Here is a 23,727-nt window from a genome sequence, read left to right on the forward strand (position 1 = left end):
GAAAATATAATGAGCAAAACTGAAGGCAGCGCGAGCGCACAGCTGCACACTCTCTACCAAACTTGACTGCAATAATGTCCAAACCCGAGGTTTTATCAGCTGAGTGGAATACATTCAAGAAAGAGGGCGGGTAATATTCACGGCACTTTCGACTTCAGGCTGTTTCCCATAGGGCACAAAGCTTCTGGGCTTGTATATCCCTAACAAGTAAACAGCGGCGATATTCCCTTCGCAACACAATAGTGGACAGACAGCTAATCTTTAAGCACACTTTCTGCTGCGGCTGGTTTCTGTGTTGTAACGTTAACGTTAGTCGGCGTTCACTATCGCGTGGAATCCAAATTATGATCCGATAAGAGTTCGCGAAGCGCTCTTTTTTTTCACGCTGATGAGTCGTCGTTGTTGCGATGTTTTTCTACGTGTACATTTGTGTTGTTGCGAATTCCATCCGGTCTGCAGTAAAACAAACTGATCTGCCGGCTCGTGGATGTTAACTGTTACTTTGTTGAGGGGGCGAACCGGTCTCGGCGGCTGCTCTCCCTTTGTTTGGGCTCAGGACTCGGCTGAATCCACTGGGCTTCCGTTTCAAACATCTCACTCGACCGCGAACTCAATTCTAGGATGGCTCCACAAAAGCACGGCTCTGGTGGAAATGGTTTTTACTCCAACAGCACGAGTAAAGCTGCAAATGGAGGAGCGCACGTATCGTCCGGTGTTGTGATGCCTTCAGTCAAGCGACCCAAGATGGAGCAGATCCAAGCCGACCACGAACTCTTCCTGCAGGCGTTCGAGAGTAAGTTGCTCCGGTTTGCTCGTAAATCTAACTTTTTTTCACCCTCTTCGCTTTGTTAACACGATAAACTGCTGTTTTTCTAGCACACTTAACTGTATCCAATTGTTTTATGTCACACACTCCTAGTTTGAGGACTAAACAACGGTACTAACCAATACTACTGTGTCCAGTAGTTCGTGGAATTTCTTAAATATGAATTTTAATGTGGATAATTTGCTCAAGTCATGTTTTTTTTGGTCACAATAGAGTTATTTTAAACACTTAATAGTTGTCTAGGCCACATCCTATACGAAACTTAGACACGTGGATCAAGAGATGACACGTGCTTTATGGTGATTTTATGTGTTTTAATATTGTAATATGGCATTGGGGACTTCGACTTATGGTCATAGAAGAGCAAGGGAAATCAGCAGTCACTCACAAACAACACAAAACCCTTGAAAACCAGAAGTTTCTCTACACGAGCTAAGACCAAGTCTTGCCAAACTGCCATCTTGATTAATGTATAAGAGTGTCATTGTAAAATAATGGGGTTCATTTCATAGATGCTGGCTCGACGTGCTTTGTATGATTTAAAAATAGCAGCTTATTTATTTACATGGCATCTAATTTTGCTACATCAGTGTACATGATTCTCTGCACTTCTGTTCGCAGAACCAACTCAAATATACAGATTTCTTCGCACAAGGAATCTCATAGCTGTAAGTAGAGCATAATCATGAAGAAATTGTGTGCAGTTCTCCTTTGGATGTAAACTTTTGTGTAAACTTGGAGAACTGTACATGGCTGCCATAACAATAGCTTAACTGGTTGCATCTTTAATTTTTCCTTTTCCATCAGCCTATCTTCCTGCACAGATCTCTTACATATATGGCCCACAGAAACTCGAGAACAAGTTCAAAAAGGTAAAATGATTGCTGTATATTAAACAAACTTCATGCAAGTTAATCTCTTTGTTTGTCAAAAAGCCACACCTTCCATTTCCTTGTGTAGGCCTCACAGTGAGACAATTTGTTGACAGATTCACTGCAACTGAGTGATCTTTTTAGTTGTTGGTGGATGAGTTAAATGAGGGCTTCACATCTCAACAGATAAAATAACAATGTTTGTTGGCCTCCGTTGTTTCAGAAAGTGCTTTAGAGTGAACGATCTGCTAGAGAAGTCAAAAGTGGATCAGGAATCTCACAAGTAAGATGTCCTTTTATTGCAGATTATTGTGGCTCTCGTTTTCTGAACTTGACTGAATGGGTCAAATGCATGCAGAGGTTTTAACTCCAGTCTTTTGTCTTGTAGTGTGGCTTCAAACCTGCAGCTCACTTTCACTGGATTCTTCCATAAAACTGGTAAGCCAACGTTAAGTTTCAAATTTTGTTTTTTTTGTATGCTCTTACTAGTGTGTACAAATAATATCCCCTGATCCTTTAGTAATTTTGATTTGTTGTTCAATGTATCAGAGAAGCCATTGCAGAACTCAGAGAATGAAGAAAACTCAGTGTCTGTAGAAGTGCTACTCGTCAAGGTCTGCCACAAGAAGAGAAAGGTAAAACTTTGCGTCAAAGAGAAGTAAAAAATAACTTGCATTGACCTTGCACACCAACAAAAATAAGCTTCCTCAATGAAAAACAAAATGTGTCCTTGTCTTGATATTGTATGTGCACATGAAGGTTAATTTTTAATCTGGTTTTATCTTTGCCATTGGCACATAATTAAAGACCCAATGAAATCACTTGACAAGCACCGTTTGGTGTCCTTTGTTGAGAGCATTTGATTACAAAAAAATCAGCATAGTGCACCTTGTCATCAAGACTTTTGGTCCCAGAAGGTGTGGTCACATTTGCCCTCATTTTTTGTGGGAGAAATTCAGTCAATTCAATAGAAATTTCAAGTGAGGGTGAAAGAATTCCCCACACAGATTTCCAGTGGATCTGCCATGCTGACCAACAGAAAGCTGCTTGGTTCAAAAGTGAGCTGTGCTTTATACATTTCTACACTATTGACAATAGTAGGGCTGTCCCCTAATAGTCGACTAAACGTTATGCCAAGTTCACGCTACAAAATCACAGGATTTTAAGTCTGATTTGCAAATCATCGAGCAAATGGGGGCAAATCAGCGGGTGATCAGCCCTCGCCAATCTTTATGTGTGAATTACTCGACGGCTCGCCGACGCCAGACAAATATCTAGCATTGTAAATATCTGGAGCCATCGGCCGACTCGACATCCTGTGGACGAGCTACAGCCAATGAGAGCGCAAGGTATTGGGTTGAGATCACTGAAAGAAAAACAGCAGCAGCAACAGGCAGTTACTTTTTCATTATTAAACGTGTTTTACTCGCCTCCAACTCTCTCTGAATCACAGACAATCCCTGCTGCCCACGTGTGCTGATCCATTCTTTCACATGTATTCTTTGTCTTTTACTTTTTCTGTTTTTTTTTTTTTTTCAGAACAGATCATCGCGCAAACTGCTTGCAGCGCTTATTTCTTCCCGACGTCCATGTCCAAATAAACAATTCCTGTTTCGCGTCATTTCCCGTTCCACCACAAACCGTGTGTGTTTTCGTTTCAAAACGTGGTTTGGGGACCAGATAGAGTTGTTGTCAGCTTGTGTAGTGTGGGACCCCCTGTTGCGGATCATTTACGTAGTGTGAACACCACAACGACTTCAAGACTCTAGATTAAAGACAGCAAGTCATGTAATCTGAACAGCAATGCGATCTGCCGGCGTTTAAAGTTGTTTAATCTGAACTAGGCATTAGTCGACGAACTAGTAATAGTCGGAACTACATTTTAATCAGTCGGTTAGTCGGAGAAAAACAAAAAAACTCCACAGGATTTGGCGAAGTCAGGCGATGACGGATCGCCAACTCGGCTGGCCCATGTGGTGATAAGTTGGGCAAAAAATCCAAAGTGTGGGGAACATTTCAAAAGGGTGAAGACCGACCACAAAAATGTGACGTGCAACCTAATTGTCCATTTTGTTGCAGTGTCTTAGTTTGCTGCTATACATTTTATTTATTTGTTTATATATAGGCTAATGTATATTTGTTTTGTTAGTTTTCATTCAATGTTAAGGCTATTTGTCCGTTGGACTGATTGTTTGCACTAATATATTTAAGTGTTTCAGTTCGCTGTATATTTATTTTATTCATTTGTTTATAATTTATATTTATGTCCTAAATTTCACAAATATATTCGTAAAATTTCAGGGGGTTCTTTGTTTTAAGATAAGGCTGTTATTTTATATTATAGGTTTATTTTGTTTGCATTCTGATCTCATGCAACATTTGCCTTTGTCGCTGCAGCAAGCTTTATGTGCGTGCTTGAGTGCTTAATTTATATTTTAAATGCTCGTTATCATGATTTAGTGTTTCTCCCCCGACTAATAGAGTAATGGCTTAAATGAACGACTAACAGTTGACTAGGAAAATCTTAAGTTAAGGGCAGCCCTAGACAATAGACAACGAATCTTTTTGCCTCAAATTTCAGAGAAATTTCACTAATGTGACTAATGTAATTTAAAATTTGTAAATGTTAATTTAGCCAACTTTTAGTAGTACACTAGCATATATAAATGGGTGCTAAGCTAACAGACATTTTGAACTAATTTCTGTTTTAGGATGTAAGTTGCCCAGTGAAGCAAGTGCCTACAGGTAAAAAGCAGGTGCCTCTGAACCCCGACATCAGTCAGACCAAGATGGGAGCTTTTCCCACACTGGTAGTGCCCAGCCATGAGTTTGAACCCAGTAACAGCCACATGGTGAAGTCCTACTCCCTTCTGTTCAGAGTGTCACGTCCAGGCGGGAGAGAGCTCAACGGCATGACCACCAGAGACTCCAGTATGAGCTTCAGCCTTTGAGACTTAATATTACACCTCAATACACATTTTGATGAGGCCTGTTCACAAAAAGTTGTTATTTTCTCAGATGTTATTGAAGAGATGTCTAACAGGAAGAAGAGATATTGCTCTCATCAGGATGATGGAGAAACTACATTTGTGGCACAAATGACAGTTTTTGATAAAAATAGGTAAACATACTTTATTTAACACTACTTTAAATTGCTTACTCTTTTTCGTATTTAGTTGCTTTGTGTTTGCGTGTCTGGTTTAAGACTATATTTTTGCGTTCCTTCAAAAGACGCCTCCAGCTTTTGGATGGCGAGTATGAGGTCTCCATGCAGGAGATGGAGGAGAGTCCTGTAGGCAAGAAAAGGGCAACGTGGGAAACCATACGAGATGGGAAGGTCAGTTTCAGGCAGTGTTTTATCAGTCTGCATTTTGTAAATCATTAAGTAGTTTTTGGTCATTCATTTGGGATCTTTACCCCATGTTTCAGTGGCTTCCACCCTTCGAGACCTTTTCTCAGGGACCCACACTGCAGTTCACTTTGCGATGGACCAATGACGCTGCTGACAGAGGAACGGCACCAGTGGCCAAACCGCTTGCCACACGCAATTCTGAATCCAGCACAGTAGACAGCAGCAAGCCTAGTAATGTAAAGCCGCCACATGCAGTAGGTAAGATCACAAGCACTGGTCAGTGTTTACAAGTAAAGTTCATTAACTTTTTGGCCTTTAAAGCATATTGATTTGTGTGCAATACTTAAGACGATTCTAGTCATAACAATAGCTTTTGACTGGTTGCAGCTGTGAATGATTCAGTTGGCACTGATCTACCAGTAAGAAGAGAACAAACTCATGTTGAACCTCGTCAGAAACTACATGTTTATTATCAGGTGAGTAACATCATGCATCTGTAAATTTACCTGACGACACCTTCAAAGCAGACGGCACACACAATAAAGCACACCTATCTGTGATCCCAGGCCTTTGGCCTTTATATTGACTATCAAAGTGCTGGGTGTTTCCTTGATTGTCTTTCCACTGTAGATTTCTGTGCTGTATGATATCAGCATGAGAGCGCCGGAGTTCATAAGTCCTGCTGTGACATTTCGCTCTGTCCATGGGCCGCTGTGTGGTCATGGTGTGTTGTATCCATCCTCTTGTTTCCTAGTTCCTCTACAACAATAACACACGGCAGCAGACAGAGGCCAGAGATGACCTTCACTGTCCGTGGTGCACGCTGAACTGCCGTAAACTCTACAGCCTCCTCAAGCACCTCAAGCTCTCGCACAGCCGCTTCATCTTCAACTATGTGGTGAGAGACATCACCAGAAATGCCTTTTTATATTTATAAATGCATTATTTCTTAAATCACTGGGTTAAATCACATATCTATCCTTTGCATATAGTCAGTATTTGGTAGAAATGTTTATACTGAAGTAAAGGTGTTTCTCACCCAGCCTCATCCTAAAGGAGCAAGGATAGATGTGTCAATAAATGAATGCTATGACGGCTCTTACGTGGGCAACCCTCAGGACATCCACTGCCAGCCTGGCTTTGCCTTCAGCCGTAACGGCCCAGTGAAGAGGACTCCGGTTACACACTTCCTTGTCTGCAGGTCTGTGTGGTTTGAAAAAGAGACTGAAAGTATGTGTATCCAAATTCAAAAATGCTTTAGCTGCTGCGTGGGCTTAGCGAAAGGTTTCATTATTAATTTCTATTGTGGTTGCGGTTAAAATTTAATCAAAAATGCATTACTTGGTCATTAATTTCCCCATTAACCAGTCAGTTAAATTATTTGGAAGCAAAACAGATTGTTCATAAGAAATTAATGATGAGTCTGGCATCAGTGCTGAAACAGCTGCTTTGTTCTTTAATGCGTGAGTTAAAAGTAAGACTCAAAACAGTTATGTGTTATGAATTTGACTGGTTGATCCGTGTTTTACTCAGTTGTAAATTGGTGAATATATGCACACTTTTTACGGCGCTTAATTTGAATTCTAGCCCGACTACCGTTCAACTGGTAGGTGTCTGAAAGAATTTTTCATACACAAGTCTCTTATGCTAACCAGGGCTGTGTTTATTTGATCCAAAACAGTAATATTGTGAAATATTACAATTTAAAATATATATATATATATTTTTTTTTAATGTCTGGAGTCATTACTCCAGTCTTTAGTGTCCCATGATCTTTCAGAAATCATTCTAATATGATTATTCGCTGCTCATGGAACACTTTTTATCAATGTTGAAACAGTGTTGCTTATTATTTGGCATATATTTTTTTCTAAATCTTTTGATTTAATATAAAAAAGTTAAAGAACTGCATTTATTTGAAATAGAAACCTTTTGTAACATTATCAGTATCTTTACTGTCACTTTTGATTGGTTTAATGCATCCTTGCTGAATAGAGGTATTAATTATTATTATTATTTTAAATCTTACTGACCTCAAATTTGAATTTGCGATACTACAATGTTTCTTGGTAGCCGTTAACAGCCTACATCATGTGTACTCCGGACACTTGTATTGTAGACAATCATTTGAGTGTAGACTTAAGGCAGCCATCTGTGGCGCACAGACTTATGTTCTCCTTGGTGTCAGATTGCCATTTCTATAGTATATACTGAAGTGTTGCCCAGGCCTTTTACACTGCATTCACACTTGGTGCTGATGCAAGCATCATAGTGACAACAGCCAATCACTTTTACTTTTTCAGTGTTGCATGAACGCAATTGCATAGACGATCTGATTGGCTAACTCCTGCTTGAAAAGTTGAACGTTTTTCAACTTCTGCCACGAGCAACGCAACCCACAATTCAGTTCGGCAAAGCATTACGTCACCCATTCAAAGTAAACGAGAAGCGTTAACTCCGAGGCCCGTGTGAATGCACCGTTACCGACCTTGTATTCACTTCTTTGAATCTGATGTTAAACACAGTGTTGCGGTCTCCACAGGCCCAAGCGCTCAAAGCCCAGCCTCTCTGAGTTCCTGGAGCCCGAGGATGGAGAACAGGAGCAGCCGCGGACCTGCATCAGCGGCCACAACCGCTTGTACTTCCACAGCGACAGCTGCGTGCCACTTAGACCACAGGAAATGGAAGTGGACAGTGAGGACGAGAGGGACCCGGAGTGGCTCAGGGAGAAGACCGCTATGGTGAGGAAGCAGTCATACTATCATTAAGACTCTTTGGTTCTGTTACCATTGAAGATGCAGCGTAGAGGACAGATGGCGTGCTGTTTCTGACTCATTGTGTGTGTGTGTGTGTGTGTGTGTGTGTGAGTGAGACGTCGTGTCAGAGGAATTATATTACATTCCCATATTCAAATCACATCTGACGTTACACAGGATCTGATGTAAATTTGCACTAAATCAGTGTTCGTCTGAAAAGGGTCAAATTGACCCACAATGTTGCGTTGAGTGACTATGGATTTCACGCACCTATGAAATTGCAAATAAGTTTGATTTTTCTATTTAAATGATTTTGTTCATCTTCATCACCCCTCAGCAAATCGAGGAGTTCACAGATGTCAATGAGGGAGAGAAAGAGGTCATGAAACTGTGGAACCTGCATGTAATGAAACATGGGTACGTCTTTTCACTTATTTCACACTGTCCTTTATATATATTTTTTAGTTTGTTGTACTGACTCTCCTCTTCCATTAAACTCAATCCATGTTCCGTATGTTCGGTGTATCACCTTGCACATATGTGAGCTTATCTCTCAGAGGTTGATCACATTTCTGCCAGTCATTTGCTTCTTATTTCCTTCTGTGCAGATTCATAGCTGACAACCAAATGAATCATGCCTGCGTGTTATTTGTGGAGGAGCACGGCACCACCATCGTGGAGAAGAACCTGTGCCAGAACACTCTGCTCCATCTGGTCAGCATGCACGACTTTGGCTTAGTGAACACAGTGACTATAGACAAGGCCATGGCTCACCTGAGAGATCTGAAACCGCACAAAGATAGCCAGGAGCAATCCAAAACGCAAGACAATGCTGATGGCGGATCCAGCGGCGATGGCGAAGTCAGCGTATCAAATTCAGTCAAGACCCAGAATCACTGAAACCACCTCCTCCTCACTCTTGATTGAATTAAGTGTCAGTGGGTGTCAAACGCCCCCTGGATGCGAGAACCACCACTTTCTGCACTCACAGGGTTAAAGATGATGTCTAGTTAGGAGCAGGTTGTGTGGGGATTTGACCTGATGACGTCAGAGTTCAAAGCAACTCTAGATTCAAATTACTTGAAGATGCCATTAGAACTACAAGTCATTTCTGATTTATTTTTTTCTCTACTCACACAACCCCCGTAGCTCTAGCAAGTTTTTAGCACTTGTTTTAGGTGCCTGTTTTTAAAAGGACTATGAAAATAATTTTTTAATATATTTTGAATATTGATGGTTGGAAATGGCTCCTACAAACTTGCTTTTATTGCGTATTTTTCACAGGGGTTGATGAACTCCTTCTGAAAACTTGAACATATTAGTTTGGCTGGTGTAGAGTGTTTTTTTTTTTTGTTGTTGTTAGTTTTTCAACATTTCTGTTGGTGCCACCTCTAGCATTTTTGGACCAAAGTTTTGCTGACTTCTTTGTGGTGGCTAAAGTGAAAGTATCCACGTTCATTTTTCACCACACTGGAAGACTTCAAATGACTTTTCTTTGGGAATCTCGGCTTGAAGAATAACCATCAGTGATGCAGGCTGCCTATGCCTACGCTGCAATTTGTCAAGTTTTTCAGAGCCTTTATTCCACTGACCTTGCAACACAGATACATACAGGTTCAGGGTACTAAAAACAGTGGGATGGGATGCCTTGCAGAAATGTTTACATTTGCCTTATCCATGGGAACATGGACTCTAAGCAGGGTTTGATATTTTGGTGTAATTGTGGTGTGAACAGGTTTCTTTTACTCTCGTTTGAATTTCAGTGACGTTTTGCTGCACACAATACTTTGTCCAGTTCCACCTATTAATATATATGTTAGTTTTCTCATAATGCATCTGCTCTGCTGTATCTATCAGTTTACTTTGATTCCGATTTGTTCTTCATGGTGCCCATTTGTTTTATTTTCAGGTGTTTCTGTTGAACCCTGTTGTAATATGTACATAAATTTAGTGACATGGCTTTGCTGAAGGTGACTGCATTCAAGAAAGATTATTTTAGACCAAAGTGAAATGGCTACAATGTTTGTCTAGTTTGTCTAAACTCAGAAATGCAAGTCTTCTTAGTTGTTTTTTGCTGTTTTAAAGGAAAGGGATCTGTTTGTAAAACACTGTTTTATTTAGCTAAAACTGTGCACTGGTTTAAAAAAATGTTTTTGGTCAATATGTGAGATCAATTACTTAACTGGCTGATGCAGTTGCGTAACTGTGAGTGCGTAACACTCAATACAGCATCAGTTACACAAGATGTGGATCACTGATATGAATTAATGTCAAAAAAAGATATTTATATCAAGAATATGATAGGAACGTTATGAAACCTGCTTGAGTTTCTGAATTATGCTGAAACAAGTGCTTCAGGTTCTTTATTTAAAATAAAGTTTTTTTTTGTTTGTTTTAAAATTGATACCTCACAAGTCACACATTCTTTCATTTGTTGGTTTTATTTTAGTAAACATTTGCAAAAGAAAACGGGAATTGGTCTAAATGTTCCAAACTGTTTATTGCAAATGTTACATCTGTACTGAGAAGGCACAGGCAAAATGAGGTAAATATACATGAAATGGTCACAGTTTTATAAATATAGTATCAGATATTTCATGGGTGTATCCTCATTGGGTTACAAACGTTCCCTTCTGCAGTGAGCAATTACATAGTACCTTGTAAGTGATGTTCTTCTACCTCAGGAGCAAGTGAATTGGGTGCTTGGCCCCTCATTTTGTTGTGTGAAATACGCTTTTTTTTGTTTTACATTACCAACAAATGCATTATAACAGTTACCGTAAGGTAAGCCAGCTAATGAAAACATGAAATGGAACAGCAAGACGTATGTATAAAAAACCAGTTCATCACAAAATGGCACAACACTTAAGCTTAGTGCGAACGATCACATTTCTGTGGAAACATTGTATTGGTATCTACTGATCAGTATTGTGTCGAAGCTGTGAACAGGTTGACACTAGCTTTCTAGAATACTGAGTACCAGGCAAACTAAACAAGAATAAAATACTAGTTGTTAGGTACGCCATCTCTAAATGTTACTGTGTCCTACATAAACCAACATCCAGCTATGTTTCAACAGGCAACAGTTTCTTCCACAGATACATTCTCCACTTCGGACTTGAGAAAACTCATGCAGAAAGATTGTCAGAGCATTAAAGATTGATCTTTGTTGGTCGTTGTGAAGAACTTTTATTTTGCACATTTTCTGAGCAGTTTTGAGTGCCTTTGATCTCTGAATGCTTCACTTTTTTTCTGTGGTAAACCAGACCAACATGCTTTGCAACTTAACACCTGCAGGAAAAGACTTTATTAGACTAACATGTAACAGTCTCTTTTGCAAACATGTACTGTTATGCAAATAACTCGACACCTGTAATGAGGTCAAAGAGTAGTGGTTGGCGCCATACCTCAAAACAGAAGGTTTAATGTTATTCTGCTGTGATATCTGTGACTGATAATAATAAGAAAAAAGGGCAAAATGTGACGCTGCAAGCACTTGGAAAGTTTGATCAAATTAAAGGAACTTGAGGTGTTGAATTCCAGCAGACTGGATGTTTCATCATGCAACAATCAAAACACCAGCACTTTCCATCCAGGGTGTGTGAAGGAGCAGCCAAAGAAAAGGCTGTCCACCACCTGATCCAGCAGCCAATCAAACACCACTTCTCTGTTCCCTGAGCCAATCGTCACCCTCAGCTTGAAGTTTCCCCCGTCGCTAGGGTTGTTGTTGCTCACAGGAAAGAGGTTGACCATTTCCATGTCAAAGGTCACAGACGAGCCAACAGTGATGGCTGGCAGCTGGTTGGTCATCTCCTTTCCGTTCACAAACACAGCACCTGGAAACGGGAAAGCACAAGTTGACTTAACTCTAATGTTTGCATCGCCTCAAGAAGCCTGCAGTCGGTGAGTGATTTAACCTTCAACAGCAAAGATGGTGCTATTTTGAGCTGCAAACTTAAATGACTATCAATTTCAATGCATCAGTTCAAACCTGACTTGAACAAAACATTTGAGTCCCAGAAGTCATCGTTTTTTGTTTATTTAATTGTTTTAGCAATAAGTATTAATACTTACCCGTTTAGTTTAGTTAAAACAGTGTGATAAACAAGCCTAGATTATTGTAAGCGTCTACCAAATGTTACTATACATTGTTACTATTTACATTAATGTGGATTTAAGAGAAAATGTCACCATTGCTGTCACCAACTGTTTTCAACATTGATAACAATAATAAATGAGCAGCAAATCATCATATTAGAGTGATTTCTGAAGGATCATGTGACACTGAAGACTGGAGTAATGATGCTGAAATTTCAGCTTGTTTTAAATTGTAGTATTATTTCTTCATATTACAGTTTTTACTGTTTTTGATCAAATAAATGCAGCTGTGGTGAGCAGAAGAGACTTCTTTCACACACAACTAAATCTAACCAACCCCAAACAGTAGTGTATATACTGCATATCTTCAAAGGGCATTTAACTATATTTTCCTGCACGTACCATTAGTGGAGATGCAGACAGCCTGATCCCTCTGCAGTGAGTCTGTGTCAGTTCTGCTGTCCGCACACACACCCAAACAGTCACGCTTATCTGTCTGTCCAGCAGCCGTGATCCTGCAAACAAACAAAGAGCAAAGAAATCAGGCACAGTGAGCGAGACATCTGATAGGCCTGCTGATATTTGTTCCTGTAAAAATGTCGTTTACGATGATTCTGCATCTTTCCGTCGTTTTGAATAATTAATTGGTATACGAGTAATATGATCTTAACCTATTTATAGTGTCCCACAGTTTATCTGCTATGAGAGTGTGAAGAAGAATGAAATGCTGATGTACTTGAAGGTGAGGGTCTGGCCACAGAAGTATGTGGAGGAGTTGGAGTACAGCACGCCTCCATGACCAGCTGATGAGTCACTGCGCATGGCGATGTTCTTCCTACTGCTTAAAATGTAACCATCCACGCCAGGAAGCCATTCTGGAAACACACAGTGAAACAATATTCGTGAAACACGTTTGTTTGGAGGTGTTTTATGAACAATTTACACAGAAATATGTGTTATGAAAAAAGCCCGGTGAGATGTTCCTCTGAACAGTACTCTGAATATACATAAAGGTATAGTTTACCCAAAAATTGTAATTCTCGAATCATTTAATCATCGTCATGCCATCCCCTATGTATATGACTTTGTTTAACTATAAGCCATTGTTTCGGCCAACTGCCCAAAGCGCATTTACAAGATCAGCTTGACATAAACGTAAGAGCGAGAAGCAAACCGCCACTTCTCACGCCGCGTCAAAACGTCCCATAGTGATGAACACTTGTATGACAGTAGACCGGAAGCAATGATTTACAGTTAAAAAAAAGTTACAAATATTAGCATTTTTCTCACACACACCTATTGTTTCACTTCAGAAAACAGATTGATTCATCCACTGGGTCATACGGAATACCGTCATGATCGCTGTGTGTGGTTTTTCAAGCGTCAATGGCATTATATGGACTAAAAAATGTTCTCTGAAGACAAAAAGCTGTACATCGAGATGTCATGAGGGTGAGTAAATGATGAGAGAATTTTCATTTTAGGATGAACTAATGTTAGAGTGTTTGCAATGCTAGGTTTCCTTGTCTGTACCGTGGGGTGCGAGTGTGGTGTAGCCGGTCTGCGGGATGCTCCACGGGCTCCATTCGGTTCGGCCCTCTCCTCTGGCGCACACGCGGAACAGGTGGTCGGTGTGCGGGTCAAGGTGGAGCACCAGGAACTCATTGTCTTTCCCGATGTACGCGTCCTCATACTGAGAAGAGTTACCGCGACGGTACTGCAACCGGTAGTCCTGAGGGGTAAAGTCATCGTCCACCTACATGCAAAAAGAGCACGCATTACCAAGAGGCTCACGTGGAGTTAAAACGTCTGATGGGCATGAACGTGGGAGGCCAGACCCACCTTACACCAGCGCACCAGCACACCGCCTGGTCTCTCCACCAGCTCCTCAATCTGGACGGGCGGATGAGACGCCACGCTGCCGTGCCGAGCCACGTGCGATCGGAACATATGCAGCAGAGAGTCGTCCAGCTGCGCAGACAGACACGGCACGTCCACCAGCACAGGTACCTCGGGCAGACTGAGGACACATGTATTTACATATACTGTCCTTACGCAGACTCTTATTGATGTCTAGAGAACAGATGCTTTATATGATTCAATATAAATCTTTGGCAAAAAATCCTAAAGGGTTAAAGAAATATCCTGTGTTTAAAGGGGTCATACAATGCCATTTTTTACAAGTTAATATGATTCTTTAGGGTCTAAATGAAAAGTTTGTAATATACTTTAATTAAAAATTCTCATTGGTATTGTAAGAAAACACAAATTTTACCTGGTCAAAAACAGCTCTGTTTTCAGCACGTCGTTTAAGTGCATGTGTCTTTAAATGATAATGAGCTTTGCTCACCCCGCCCCTCTGTTCTGTGGGGCATTTTGACACAACACGTGGAGTGTTGCCTTGACAACAGTTGAGGGTATATTTTGGAGAAAGAATGGCAGCGGGAGTCTCTGAGGACACATCTGTGCAACCGGAGTCGAACCCGGAACAAGATGACGGCCCCGAAGAAGTTCGACAATTAAGGCTCGAACAGGACGTTTCTGAATGGTTGGTTAATGTAATGTCACATTGATCTATCTTTGTGTGTACTGGCAGGGTAGAGTAGTGAGATACGAACGCTATGTGTTTACTGATGTATACGTTAGTTCATTGACAGATTGATGTTACAGCTAATGGTCATGAAAAACTTTTTACTTTAGCTTTATACTGACCCTCGTTTATAAAGCAGTCTGGTGAAATGATTCGCGCAAACATGAAAGCATTGCTGTTGATCGTGGGGAATATTCCCTTCGTAAACAAACTCAGCCACTGTGTCTTCAGCGGCTCGGATTTAGGAACATCAAAATGATGCTGTGTTCGTTATTACACCCAAGAACAGAACACCACAAACGCTTAGACGCCATTCTGCTCCAGCGTATCAACAATGGCGGACTATGATGACAGCTCGCTCAGGGCGGGTCTGTGTTGAAACGCTGCTGTCAATTAACAATCGTGGGAGGGACGGCCGACCGTGTGTCAGACGGCTCGATTTGAGACGGGAAAACATATAAGGAGATAAAAAAAAAAAAACTGGATGGATTTTTATCATTATATGAGGGTTGTGTACAGGCACTGCCAACACACATTTCAGTACAATCAACTTGTGCATGTACCATTATAGGACCCCTTAAAAACATGGCACATCAAGTAGCTAAACTGTCCCTCAATTAGTATAAAGTAGCACAAAACAATGTGACGATTGTATATTTTTAATAGAGGAGCACAGTTATCCAGCAACATTGTCTTTTCATATTTCTTAGATAATTTCATTAAAACTAAAACTATCCAAAAACACAGACCCTCCTTAGACTTACAAGAGCCAACAAAAAGGTGGAGAGCAACAGTTACTCATGTAGGATCGGTGAGTAATGTTTTTAAGGCGGGAATTAAGTCCCGTTCACATGGGGAGGGTAACTATACATATCAATTATTCATTTTTTTTTATTCTAAAACACAAAAGTTAGGACTGTTATTTAAATGTCATCTGAGTAAGATGCTTGGGTGATTCAGCGCATCACTGCGAGTACGGCTGCCACCTCTCCATTAAACTTTGAGAAGATGCGTCACAAAACAGATGAGTCATAAAACCAGGCATTAGTAAAGGTTAGCTAATGCGCTTTTCAATGAGTGCTGCAGTTATGGAATTACGGGAATATTGTCTTCTGAACTTCAGAAATAGGTGGCTTTGTTTTGTGTTCTCAAGAGCTGAGGATCTCCTGAGTCTCCATGTATTCATTGTTCCTAGACATGAACTGAGTGTGACAGTGATTTATCAAAGCTCTGGGCCAGTTGAGGTTTGTTAAGAGAATGAGTGTGTGCGCTCCTCACCTGTCTAACTGGATCTGCAGGGCTTTCTTAGTGAAGCTGCCCAGCTTGTCCTCCTTCTCATTTATACCACAGCGGATGGCAGCCTCCCCTGAAAGGACAGCTGTATTATTACATTCATAACTGAACATCAGGGCAACTGTAACCAATATGTGACCCTGGATCACAAAACCAGTCACATGTCGCACGGGTATATTTGTGGCAATAGCCAACAATACAATGTATGGGTCAAAATGATTGATTATTGATATTAAGTAAAGATCATGTTCCATGAAGATATTTAGTACATTTCCTACCGTAAATATATAAAACATTTATTTTTGTGAGTGAATGCAGCAAAATCGCAAACATAAATGGACAACTTTAAAGGAGATTTTCTCAATGTTTCGATTTTTTTGCACCCTCAGATTCCAGATGTTCAAATAGTTGTATCTCGACCAAATATTGTCCTATCCTAACAAATACGTCAATGGAAAGCTTGTTTATTGAGATTTCAGATGATGTATAAATCTCAATTTAAAAAAAATTGTGGTCAAGGGTCACATATAATCAAATGAGCTCTAATGAGGACATTATAGCAATTGCAAAATCAAAATAAATTGCAAAATAAAACTCTAAAATATTTAATAAGCTAACAATTTGATAGCTAGCAATTGTCCAAATGGCAGGGCACAACAATAAGATTTATTTTTCTGCTGATCCATATGAGCCATTAGGTTCAAATTTGTACTTTATCTGCTTATACTTTCAATGACCCTACAGCAAAAATGTATATATTTTAAAGACAATTTATTTGAATAAAATTAATTTCCTTTTTAGCAACAATTTTATGTTTGAAAAAAATATTTAGGTAAATTATTATATTTCGATGTTTTTAAACAAATCTTTACAAAAAACTAAAAAATATTTAGTTTTTAATTAAACTAAACTCTTCTACACTGGCTCTGAGCGCCATTATTGCTGAGCCTTGAATAGCCAATTTTTTTCACAGTTTGATCAGATTTAACCACATAATTGCTATTCTTCAACTACTTAAGCAAATGTCTGACCTGATTTCATTTCATACCGTTGACATAGACCTACAAGCTGACATATGACAAGAAACTGACTGCTCAAACATGAGGTAAAGATCCTCTTTTGGCACAAGACTAAATCAAATTTTCTGTTCTAATAAATACTTATTGAGGTTTTCACATACTTTAAATCCCATGAAATCAGATTAGTGTGACTGTATTTGAAGAGTCATTGTAGCTTGAACAATGAGCGGCCAGCCTCCACTTCCACTGATCTGACAGACTCACCCTCTCGGAGCAGCTCATCAGCTGTGCTGACTCCACTCTCAATGAGCTTCTGACAGTCATCTAAGGGACTGACACTGTCCAGCTCGATGTTGTCGACTTCCTGCAACAGAGCGTTCAGTCTCTCGGTCAGCAGTCGACTCGCCGCTGCCTGAACCTCCTGGAAGTGCCGCTGCAGAGCATCACGCGTCTGACTGGCACTGCCTCGCACCTGGACACACACACACACACACACACACACACACACACACACACACAATGTTAAAATTTTCACATTTTACTATCTTTGTGGGGACATTTGGTCCTAGCAATGTAGGTTAAACCAGAATGAACACACACACACAATGTTAAAATTTTCACATTTTACTATCTTTGTGGGGGCATTTGGTCCTATCAATGTAAGTTAAACCAGAACGAACACACGCACGCACGCACACACACGCACACACACAAACAGACACACACACACACAGACAAGATTTACATACAAACACCTCCATTACACTAAACTGCTAAGGATAACTTTTAAAAAATGTGCATTTCCTCAAACCATTAAGTGTACTACTTAAAGTGTATTTTTATTAAACGTTTAGAAAAATGCTTCATTTCTCAGTCTACAGTGTAAAGTATAAAGTGTAAAACTCAGAAGGGCTCAGAAAAGGCCTCAGGTCATAGAGTGCACTGTGTCTCCCTTCAGTAGCTCTGAGCACCAAATGCAACAGTGATAAGGAGATACTTTCGATGTTGAGATGTGCAGGAAGTGTAGGATGTACAGGAAGTGTAGGAGTCTTCATGCAAGAAAGATTAAAATGTGTACCTGCTATTTTCCTCTGCTTTAAGAGCAGGAAGAGGATGGGCTAAAAAAATTTAAGATAACCCAACGAATGACCATTGGTTGAGAAAAGTTTAACCCTTGTATGGTGTTCGGGTCTGTTGGACCCGTTTTCATTTTTTATCAAAAGAAAAATTATACAATCAATTATTTTTTCAAACTGAGACTCATTGGCCTTGGCTCATTTTCTGTGAGGAATATATATCAGAACACATTTTCAAATGAAAACACACTGTACACCCTCCCTACACATTTATATTACACACAGGATGTCCGGGTCCACTGGAAATTCAAAAAATGCCAAAAGTTTTCTGTGATTGGTAGGTTTAGGGGTAGGGTTAGTGTAGGGGGATAGATTATACAGTTTGTACATTAGAAAAACCATTATGCCTATGGAGAGTGACCGTACACCACATATCCAAGTGAGTGTGTGTGTGTGTGTGTGTGTGTGTGTGTGTGTGTGTGTGTGTGTGTGTGTGTGTGTGTGTGTGTGTGTGTGTTTGTGTTTTGTGTGTGTCTGTGTGGGTGTGTGTATGTGTGTGCATGAGTGTGTGTGTGCGCGTGCGTGTGAGAGAGAGATTGTGTATAAGTGTGAAAGAGTGCAAGAGTGAGTTTTGTGTTTCTACTCCTGCCATTCCCACACAAGGTTGCAATTCTTAAATGTGAGTGATTAACAAAGGTAAAGAGAAAATATTAACCATATATGCTGTTTATATTGCTTGTAATTGGGATGAAGTAAACATCTGTTGAGTATTTTAACATAACATTTTCGATTGTGTTGAATTAAAAACCCAAAAATGCAGCGGGTCCACCAGACCCACGAACACTGGCTGAGTAACAAAAATATGAACACCACACAAGGGTTAAACAAGTTGTAAGAAATCGTATAAAGGCCAGGACGCACCAAGCCAATGGTCGGCAAGCTTTGGCATCTGGAAGTCCTTGACTCGAGTGCATTTTGAAAGGAGGGGAAGACTTTTTCCACGACAACCACAGGCTCAAAAGAGATTTTGACACTGTTTTTGAGAAGTCTATAGTACTATTCAGACAGGACTTGTTTTTTTAAACAATGTCAATTACAAATATTTTTAACAATTATAAAGTTATTTTACTAAGGGTGTCGATGAAGTCCATGAGGGTGCACCAGGCAGTAAAGAAAATGATCTATTGTTATGGTAAATTACGGTAAATAAGAAGAAATTTTGTGAAATATACACTAACGTTCAAAAGTTTGCACTCGGTAAGATTTTTTAAATGTTTTTGAAAGAAGTCTTTTACACTCACCAAAGATGCATTTATTTGATCAAAAGTACAGTAAAAATAGCAGCATTGTGAAATATTATTATGGGGCTGTTGAATGCTTGATTCTGATTGGTTGACGAACGTTCTAAGTTGTGCAGTTATTTTCAGGGAAACGCACGGCTAAAGTAGTTCCAGGCAGTCTTGACCGCATTACAGTTCCATATCACTTCGCAAAATGTTTCAGTTATTTCAAAGGTCTTCACAGCCTACAGAACCAAAACCCACAATGACACTTTTATTGACGATTTTATTAGTAAAATAGTTTAGAAACTTAAAAGCTACATGACGTTTGGTGTACTCACTTTTGTGAGATACTGTAACTGCATTAGACTGCTATCAGTGGCTCAAGTCCTCCGTTAGAAGCTCTAAAATTATGTTTTGGAATTAGCAACGGAGGATGAGATGCATAAGAAATTATTCCCAAACAAGAGCTGTTTTAAGAACAAAAACCTGACAAACGTTTGTCAAACCTGTTTGTCAAAATGTTTTGAGGTGTGGTAACCGTAGTATAAGCGGAAAAATTTACTCCAGCCCGTTGAATTATTAGAAAAAAAAAAGGCACACCGCATGGAAGCATTACCACATCGGGTGTGCATTATTTTTCTAATAATTCAACGGCCTGGAGTAAATGATTCCTTACTTAAAATAACTTTTCTATTTTAATGTTTTAAAATGTGTAATTTCTTTCTTTAAAATGTAATTTCTTCCTGTGATGTCAAAGCTGAATTTTCAGCATCATTACTCCAGTCTTCAGTGTCACATATGTCTAATATGATGATTTGCTGCTCAAGAAAATGCTTAATCATTTTGTGGAAACGTGAAACTTTTTTCAGGATTCATGATGAATAAAACGTTCAAGAGAACAGCATTTATATGAAACAGCAATCTTTTGTAACATTATAAATGTCTTTACTGTCCCTTTTTATTAATTTAATGCATCCTTTAGTTTATCCTATATTTTTTTCTTAGATGACCCACCATTTTTTTTTTACAAAAGCTACAAGGGAAAAAGTTGCTCATTTCCTACAGGATTAAAATAATAAAGTACTGAGTACTTACGTGACACAAATTTAAAATATTACGGAAAACTAGTCCTCTCTAAACAGGGCTCAAGTATAAAGAAACAAGCCGATAATAAATAATAATCCCTATTTGAATGCAGAAATATAAATGCTATAACAATAAATCAACCAATTAATTCAGACATTTTAAAATGTACATTTAGTCATATATGAGGGTTACATAAATCAGTAAGTGCCACTGTCTTGTTTTGAACATGAAGTGTAGGACTGAAAGCGGAAGTGGTGAGAAGTGAATGGCACATTTCTTGGTGCATCTTTCAGACTAACTGCTTCACCTTCAACAAAATGGAGTTAAGAGTGACAGGAAGCCTGGCGGTTTTCAATGTAAAAAAAAACCCAGTTCCTCTTATCTTGTGAACATGAAACTTGCACTTGCAAAAGAAAGTTAGCTTGGGCCCTTTAATGCCACATATCAATGAACATTTGTATCTGTGCTGCAAGTGAACTGTGACCCAGTACACTAGCTTAAAACCTAGTGAAATACCACACACAAGCACTCTTCACATTGAAATAAAAGGACACGTTAAAGCCTGTAATTATAAGAATTCCTTGAGTCATATTTCTGGAACGAGGAAAAGTCTCATTCCCTTATAATCAGTGAAGCCCAATGCAGCCCTGGGCAAAGCACGTTGACAGAAATGCACAACAGAGCGCAGAGCAAAAGTGTTGACGATTAGCACCGTGGAACTAGACAGACTGTAGTCACAGTGTGTGTAGGCAGAGACAGCACCAGGAAGTGGGAAGAGAGTCTAAAATAACACAGATAAAGTGGTGCAGGATAAATGGATGAAACCCAAAAAAGACGGTGCTATTAATGAACCTTAGTGGAAAGTTCCAGACATGGCTTTGTTTGCAATTGACGCAGGAAATGCTGCTGTCCAGAGACGTGCATCATTCCTCGTACGTTGAAGTCTTATCAGGATCAGTCTGAATATTTTGAGCCAGGACAGAATCCTTTGCCTAAATATTGTTATTCGTGACAATGCGCTGTGAGGAGCGCGTGGAGGGTGGAGGTGATTAGAAGTGCAGGCTCCCCATCACAGGATGTTTAGACTCAGCCTTCCCAAAGATTCAGTAGGATCATACGAAACTCTTCAGTAACTCTTTTTAAATGTCAGATGAACACAGGCGCAAGAACAATATTCCTGGAATTTATGTTCAGCGTAATGTGATTCAAAATTATATTCTTAGCTTGTTCTGAGTTTGCATATTGGTCAAATTAAAATAATTGAAAGTGAATTGACCTAAGGCCACAGTGAGTATGCGAGTGGAGCGACAGCAATTTCACTTCCCAATTAAAGGGATAGTTCACTTTGAAATTAAATTTTGGTAATTTTGGTAAATTCCGCATCGTAAGTACACATTGATGGCCTAAGACACGAAACGAGCGGTTTGTGTGAGAAAACGAACAGTATTTATATCGTTGTTACCTCTTGAACACAGCCGCGTCCAAATGATCTGAGGGCGCGGGCGGGATGTCGTCTTGGCTACGGTTTCGTTCCAATGAACTGCAGTAGCCAAGGCGACATCTAGTGTATACATCTATACCCGCCCGCGCCCTCAGATCATTTGGACGCGGTTGTGTACAAGAGGTAACAACGATATAAATACTGTTTGTTTTCTCACACAAACCGCTCGTTTCGTGTCTTAGGCCATCAATGTGTACTTACGATGGGGAATTGTTTAATTTGGACGACAGGGAATTGTTTTAATTTGGACTCTGTGCATGCTCTTTGAGACAGTGACCATAGACCTGCATTATATGACCGACAGACAAGAACGGTTTGACCTAAAAATATCAAAATTGAAACTACTGCGGAAAAAAAGACACCTACATCTTGGATGCCCTTGAGGTAAGCTAAAACATACCAAAATTTAATTTCAAAGAAGTGAACTATCCCTTTAAAGCCCAAAATCACATTGTTCCATGTTTACTTCATAATCAAATTGATCAAAATCAAAATATAAAAAAATACCTGAAATATATAATTTATTTCTTTATACATCTAGGCACAAGACATTTAAATAAACACAAAAAATAACAAAACAGAACTGTAAATATAATTAACAATTATAAATAAATTATTATATAATTATTGTATACATTATTAATTATACAATTATTATTATTTAATATATATATATATATATATATATATATATATATATATATATATATATATATATATATATATATATATATATATATATATATATACACATATACATACACAGTATATTATTATAACAACAATTTATTTAGTACGTTATTTAACGGGGACCATAGACAGTCCATGACTGCCCCAGATTAAGCAAATGCAACCTCATTAATAATATTATTAATAATAGAATTAATATAGAAATTAATATAGAACTGTAAAGTAAAACCCCTCATCTCAAATAGACAAATATGTATGCTAGTGTGGACCAAACACGCTATAGCTCTGTATGTGTTCCCTGTGATCACGTATTAGACTCCAGCTGGCTGCAGTGTGGCTCGTGGGTGACAGGCTATGGGAAACAGAGGCCACTTGAAGGATTTAAGGAAGCATCAGTGGCTGAGACAGAGTGTAACAACTTAAAGAGGAAGTAGACAAGAAACAACAGCTAATGTTAAAGATCTAGCATCAAGCTCAACTACTGCCCAGGAAGCTTCAGTTCTTTCAATACATGAAGAATCTTGATACAGAAGAGCCTCTACAGCTGGAAGCTGAAAGTAGTTCTGTTCATACAGGACAAATGCAGTTTGACCCAAAGATTGACCGCAAATGTTGTGTCACTGCTGTGAATAACAGAGCATGTCATATGATCATATCAGATGGGCTGCACATATGGGATCTCACTCAGACAGCTGCACACGCTGTGAGGTTAATCACAGTACCGTGGGGCGTCATACAATCACCAGTCAATGATCCAAAAAGTTTGGTTCAATTCTCTGTCCTGTGGTGGATGTGAGGAGAGAGAGCTTAACATTCTCTGAGTTTAATGTCTCATATGAAGAGCAGGAAATTACAGCCTTGTTTACGCTCTGAATGAGGCATTGTGGGAGGTGGGGGAAGGAGGAAGTTGGGTAAGATGCCAGAAGCAAAGACTGAAGATAACACCGAGCAGCAGGCCGGCTTTACATCCTACAGTCACCCCGGGAGACGTGCGGCATGAATCAGCCCTTCTGTGCTGACCAACAGGCTTCCTGGCACTGAGGATCCTACTCACTTCACCGAGACAGCGGGAGTATCACTTACCCACGCTCTCTCAAAAGCACCCACATATGTCCCGTTATTTGGTTACTGTGTAGGGAACCACTATCTTTGTGGAGCTGAATTGTTTCTGGCATTTTCTACATTGTGTTCGATGTAGTATTTTTATGCATTGGTGCATGCTGGGTGTGATCAGTAGCAATTTCATTACTGTCTCTATGGTTTGTCCAAACCAGACGCGATCAGA

General features: G+C 39.6%; 2 protein-coding genes across 2 annotated transcripts in view; one reads left to right on the top strand and one right to left on the bottom strand.

The window, feature by feature from the left end:
- Positions 1-10,282, top strand: suz12a (SUZ12 polycomb repressive complex 2 subunit a). Its single transcript, XM_081365851.1, has 16 exons — positions 1-793; positions 1,448-1,494; positions 1,634-1,698; positions 1,922-1,981; positions 2,087-2,136; positions 2,248-2,333; positions 4,410-4,629; positions 4,717-4,819; positions 4,930-5,035; positions 5,128-5,308; positions 5,438-5,526; positions 5,805-5,948; positions 6,094-6,251; positions 7,593-7,791; positions 8,144-8,223; positions 8,415-10,282. Exons 1-16 carry the CDS (start codon positions 622-624, stop codon positions 8,704-8,706), a joined length of 2,052 nt encoding a protein of 683 aa, XP_081221977.1. The 5' UTR covers positions 1-621; the 3' UTR covers positions 8,707-10,282.
- crlf3 (cytokine receptor-like factor 3) overlaps positions 10,137-23,727 on the bottom strand; it is a 17,982-nt gene continuing 4,391 nt past the window's right edge. The window contains exons 3-9 of the mRNA XM_081365864.1: positions 17,071-17,278; positions 15,773-15,860; positions 13,747-13,924; positions 13,438-13,660; positions 12,641-12,779; positions 12,307-12,419; positions 10,137-11,642 (exon numbers count right to left, since the gene is read on the bottom strand). Coding sequence (XP_081221990.1) covers positions 11,377-11,642; positions 12,307-12,419; positions 12,641-12,779; positions 13,438-13,660; positions 13,747-13,924; positions 15,773-15,860; positions 17,071-17,278 — 1,215 coding nt within the window. The 3' untranslated portion in view covers positions 10,137-11,376. The remainder of the gene's footprint in view (positions 11,643-12,306; positions 12,420-12,640; positions 12,780-13,437; positions 13,661-13,746; positions 13,925-15,772; positions 15,861-17,070; positions 17,279-23,727) is intronic.

The sequence above is a fragment of the Scardinius erythrophthalmus genome, assembly GCF_964197995.2.
Source record: "Scardinius erythrophthalmus genome assembly, chromosome: 1".
Lineage (NCBI taxonomy): Eukaryota > Metazoa > Chordata > Actinopteri > Cypriniformes > Leuciscidae > Scardinius > Scardinius erythrophthalmus.

Coding starts and splice junctions, on each gene's coding strand:
- suz12a (XM_081365851.1), top strand. CDS start 622: ATGGCTCCACAAAAGCACGGCTCTGGTGGAAATGGTTTTTACTCCAAC. Junction 2,334..4,409: donor TCTGCCACAAGAAGAGAAAG/GTAAAACTTTGC, acceptor TTTCTGTTTTAG/GATGTAAGTTGCCCAGTGAA. Junction 5,309..5,437: donor AAAGCCGCCACATGCAGTAG/GTAAGATCACAA, acceptor GACTGGTTGCAG/CTGTGAATGATTCAGTTGGC.